This window comes from Zingiber officinale, chromosome 1A (assembly GCF_018446385.1).
Source record: "Zingiber officinale cultivar Zhangliang chromosome 1A, Zo_v1.1, whole genome shotgun sequence".
Lineage (NCBI taxonomy): Eukaryota > Viridiplantae > Streptophyta > Magnoliopsida > Zingiberales > Zingiberaceae > Zingiber > Zingiber officinale.
In genome coordinates this window covers 92639861-92644865 of record NC_055987.1, presented here as the reverse complement: position 1 = coordinate 92644865, position 5005 = coordinate 92639861, and the positions used below count along the sequence as shown (strand labels likewise).

The 5005-nt window shown below is 39.9% G+C and overlaps 1 protein-coding gene across 1 annotated transcript; it reads left to right on the top strand.

Annotated features, from left to right (window-relative positions):
* Positions 1-1674: 1674 nt before the first annotated feature.
* On the top strand, positions 1675-2449 carry LOC122006761. The gene has a single exon (XM_042562378.1). The coding sequence runs from the start codon at positions 1728-1730 to the stop codon at positions 2436-2438; it is 711 nt and encodes a 236-aa protein (XP_042418312.1). The 5' UTR covers positions 1675-1727; the 3' UTR covers positions 2439-2449.
* The last annotated feature ends 2556 nt before the right edge of the window (positions 2450-5005 follow it).

Sequence of the window (5005 nt, the reverse complement as noted above, 5' to 3'; positions counted from 1 at the left end):
CAACCACATTGAAATGCAGTGAAGTGGATTTTTATATACTTAAGAAATACAATTGATTATGACATCATGTTCAGTAGACAAAAGGAAGATCCTTCAGTTGTTGGGTATGTAGATACAGACTATGCTAGAGATTTAGATGACAGGAGGTCTACTACAGGATACACGTTCACTATGACAAGATGACCTATCTGTTGAAAATCTATGATACAATCTATTGCTGCATTGTCTACTACGAAGTCGAAGTACATGGGAGCAGCTAAAGCAGTGAATGAAGTTTTATGGCTTATATGGTTGGTCAGAGAAATGGACGTTCAACAAAGTGGAGTCAAGTTATTATGTGGTAGTCAGAGTGCTATTTATTTGGCGAAGAATCAGGTGTATCATGCGAGAACCAAGCACATTAATGTGAGGTTTCACAAGATCAGAGAGTTGATTGCTTTCAGGGGAATTCAACTTGAGAAGATTCACACTGCAGACAATGCTGCAGATATGCTGACAAAGCCAATTACCACAGAGAAGTTCAAGCTTTGCTTGAACTTGATCCATATATCTAAATACTAGAGGAAGGAAATCCAAACCCAGAGAGATCTACGTGGAGTTTTGTTCAGATACTCGTATTCTTCAAAGGAGTGAATATTTGCCAAGATGGAGATTATTGACGAGTGACTCATATTTAGATGAAGGTCAATGCGATGGATGTCATGGAAGAAAAATCTATTAAAATTTTTGTAATAAAATTCTGTTGCGATTTATATAACAGAATTTTATTACAGTTTTTCATAATAAAATTCTATTGCGATTTTTCATAAATAATTATGTTACGATTTTACTGAGTTTGAAGTTTATGCACTAATAAGGATTATTGTAAACATATTGTACAATAACAATCACAAGAATCAATAGATATGATTCTCTTATGTAGAGAGAAATTTAATAAAGTTTCGATCATTTTATGGAGTAAGTACGTTGCCGAATCACGGTAACTCTTATTCTTTATCTTTTTCTTCTCCTTCCTCGTGTTTACTCTCCTTTTGTGCATCTTTATCTTATTGCCCTATGCGATCTCTTTCTCTCTTCCTCTTCTTCCGCATTAGAGGTTGAGAGCTATTGCTCCTTTCTTTGTGCAATAATCTTGGATACCTGACCAGTTAAGAAGTCAATCAGAAGTTGACTGAGAGTTGTACCTAAAAGGAGGGATTAAATCATAAGGATCTGATCGATTAAGAAGTCGATTGAAATATATTAAGAATTGTACTTAAGAGTAGTGAGAGATTAAGTTCAGAATATATTAAGAATTGTACTTAAAGTAGTGAGAGATTAAGTTCTGAAAATCTGACCTGTACTTATACGGGCTGAAAATGGATTGATTATGTGGCATGGAAAATATCAAAGACACCTCCCGATCATGACTACCCTTCTTATTTATGACCACCACGTCATGCTGTCTATTAACCTCCACGGGCTGGATCAGCTGGAGAGGTGCCTGATTCTTGCAGCTAAGGTTCTGGGGTCAAAGGTCGCCAGTTACCCACAGAATTAAAATCCTGTATCACCTTCCATTGGTTTCTCTAATTTCCATCCCTTGGCTGTCACTGTCGACCCGATCTCAATCTGTAAGCCACCGCTGCAAATTGCACATAGTTGAAAAGCTTCTATAAGCAACGACAGCAACCTACTTCAACTCACGCGCAGCGTAAACAAGACTCACAAGAAGAAGAAGAGGAACAATGAATGGAGAAAGGGAAGAGAATAGCAGCACGCCATCATCCCACACCTCCGGCGAGCCCTACGTCATGGCCGACGATTCTTGCGGCAGAAGCGGCAACGATGGCGACGAGGAGGAATTCGAATTTGCGTTCGTGACCAAAGACCCGGAGGCTGGGCCGGAAATCACGGCCAACGAGCTGTTTTCCAATGGTCAGATTCGGACCATCTATCCCGTCTTCGGCAGTGGTCTGCTCCTCGAGGCGCCGGCGGTGGAGGAAAAGACTACGAAGGTGCGTGGAACCCTCCGGAGGCTCTTCATCGAGGAGCGAGAGGAGGATTCAAGCAGGGCATCCTCTGCCTCCTCTTCGTTGTCCTCCTCTGCAGGAGTGGACGAGCTGGATGGAATCCCGGAGGGGACTTACTGCGTGTGGGCTCCGGCGCCATCACCCTCGCACTCGCGCAGGGGAAAGAAGAGCGGATCAACCGGATCCTCTATGTGGTGGCGACTCCGCGAGCTGTTCACCGGGCGGAGCCACAGTGCTGGTAGGGAGAAGATCGTGCTCCTGGAGTCGGCGGTGGCGGTAGCGGTGGCGGCGGCGGTGGTGGAGGAAGTTACGGAGGGAAAGGAGGAAAAGGAATCGGAACGGAGAGCCGGAGGAGTGCGGCGTTGCTCGGCAGTCACCGCTTCTTCCGTACCGGCCGGTGGTGGGCCGAGACGTTGCCCAATGTGAACGGGCTTAGTCAGCACCCATTTAAAATATCTTTTTTTGTTTAATGATTTATTAGTTGGTTTGCGATCGTGATTAATTTGCAAAATTGTTATTTCAAAAGTAAAATTACAGATCATGGATATTTAGATTTGTAGTTTAGCTTTCATGATTAGTTTTTTTAATTAAAAAATAGATAGTACAGTCTCTTTAAAAAAACATGGATAACAAAATAGATAATTAGATTTGATATATTAATTCACATAATAATGGGGAATCAAATGAATTATTATTATTATTATTATTTATTCAGAACAATATTTAGGAAAAAAATTGAAAAATGTATCCGTCTTCATCAAAATATATCCGTCTACTCTAATTCGTTTAGAAATAATATCTACTCCAACTTTAAAATATTATCACACCTCATGAGCGAGTGCAATAATCACAATTATTAGAGCTCATTATGAAGCTCCAAGTTGAACTCGTGACCATCAATCTTAATTTATTGGATGGATTCTGTAGAGTGGTCAAGAAGTCTAAATAAGTTGAGTGAGTCAATTAGCTCCAGCAAATTGACTTTGTCAATTAGATTAGATAGACTTGATAATTTGAATAAATCTGTGCAGGTTGGACTGGAAGAACAAGCGATAGGCATATTGGTCAAGCTGAGCTAAACAAATCGGTTAGTTAGGTTGATCTAAGTAGGGTTGATAATTAAAGCAATTCAGTTGAGAAAGCAATCTAGTTGAGACTGAAGAAACAATCTAGTTTATCCATTCACCTATCATAATTTATTTTATCCCTCAACTTCATCAGCTTTTGAGACAGATAGTTATTCGGTTTATCCACCACCCTGATCAGGGCCCTAAGGGGTTTGTTCGATCTTCTCCGTAAGGGTAGTGCCTGAACCCACCAAGGGATCGACACGTGTCACCTCTTTTTCCATGGTTGACATTTTTTTTCGGACGATGATTGTTTTGGTTTTGGAATTTCGGATGGTCAATTTTCACAATAAAAAAGGGATAAAAATTCTCTCCGCTGTTTTGATCCGCCGCCACCCGTTCAAGATTACAGTAATTTTTTTATTTTTAGATCTCGGTCATTTTTCACATTGAAGAAATTGGTTTCATTTGAGAGAGAAAAAAATTCTCCTCTCTATTTCAAATCACCACTGTAGCCTTGCCATCGCCGGTTTGAGATTCTCCATTTTTCACAGGGTTGTCATTTGAAAGAAAAACGCCTCCATCGTTCTTCTTGTCTTTCCTTGAACTTCCGTCGTCGATTTTAGGAAGACAATTAAACTTCCGCCGTAGGCCCGCCATCAATTTTACAGCGAAAGACAATTGAACTTCCACCGTCGGTCTGCCATCGATTTTATAGCGAAAGACAATTGAACTTCCACCCTCAATTTTACAGCGGAAAGATGGTTGCTAAAAAGTTACCTCGTCATCTTGTATGCTTATGGTTTAAAAGATTTCCAAAGCAACCCTAATATTTATTGATATAGATATTATATCGAGCAAAATTTCGAAGGTGATATGGAGGTTAAAATTAAAGTGATGTGACGATCAAAATCAGGATAAAGGAATATTCTGTACTTGGTTCTATTGATCACCCAGTCTCAAAGTTCTCGAGTCCTGCATGCATGATCCTAAGCAGGATGCTCGGATAAGATCGACCGGTTACAAACTCGGTCGGATATAAAGTCAGGTAAAAATCGGACGAGCTTAAAGACACTTAACCTCATAAGCCTCTTTATACTAGGTTGGCTGGATAAAGGTCGGTCAAACATAAGACTCTAGGCATACGTCCAACCAGGCAAAGATTGGACGGTCTTAAAGACACTTAGCCTTATAAGCCTCTTTATACTCGATCAGTCAAATAAAGGTCGGTCGAACATAAGACTCTATTTACACCTGGCCGGGCAAAGACTGGATAGGCTTAAAGACACTTAGCCTTATAAGTCTCTTTATATCAAATAAGTCGAACATAAGACTCTAGGTGTACGCTTGATCGGGCAAAAACTAGACGGGCTTAAAGACAAGTATCTTTAGGAAACTCTGCATATATGGTCGGCCAACCAAACGTCAACCAGGTTTAAGTTACTTGATGTCATATTTTCCCTAAAATAAAGCTCTAACATATATGATTTTTCATATAACTCCTTGAATGGATTTTTGACATACTGTGGGTAATATATTACTATCTGTTGACGAGTGGCTCATATTTGGATGAAGGGATATCATAGAAGAAAAATCTGTTAAGATTTTTCGTAATAAAATTCTGTTAAGATTTTATATAACAGAATTTTGTTATGTTTTTCATAACAAATTCTGTTACGATTTTACCGGGTCTGGGGGTTTAGCAGTATTTATAGGGATCATTGTAAACCCATTGTAGATCAGACAACACAAGAATCATTAGATGTGATTCTCTTGTGTAGAAGAGAATTCTAATAAAGCTTCGGCCGTTTTGTGGAGTAGGCAAGTCGCCGAACCACGGTAACTCTTTTTCTTTCTCTTCTTCTTCTCCTTCCTGGTGTTTGCTCTCTTTTGTGCGTCTTTGTCTTGTTGTTCCACGCGATCTCT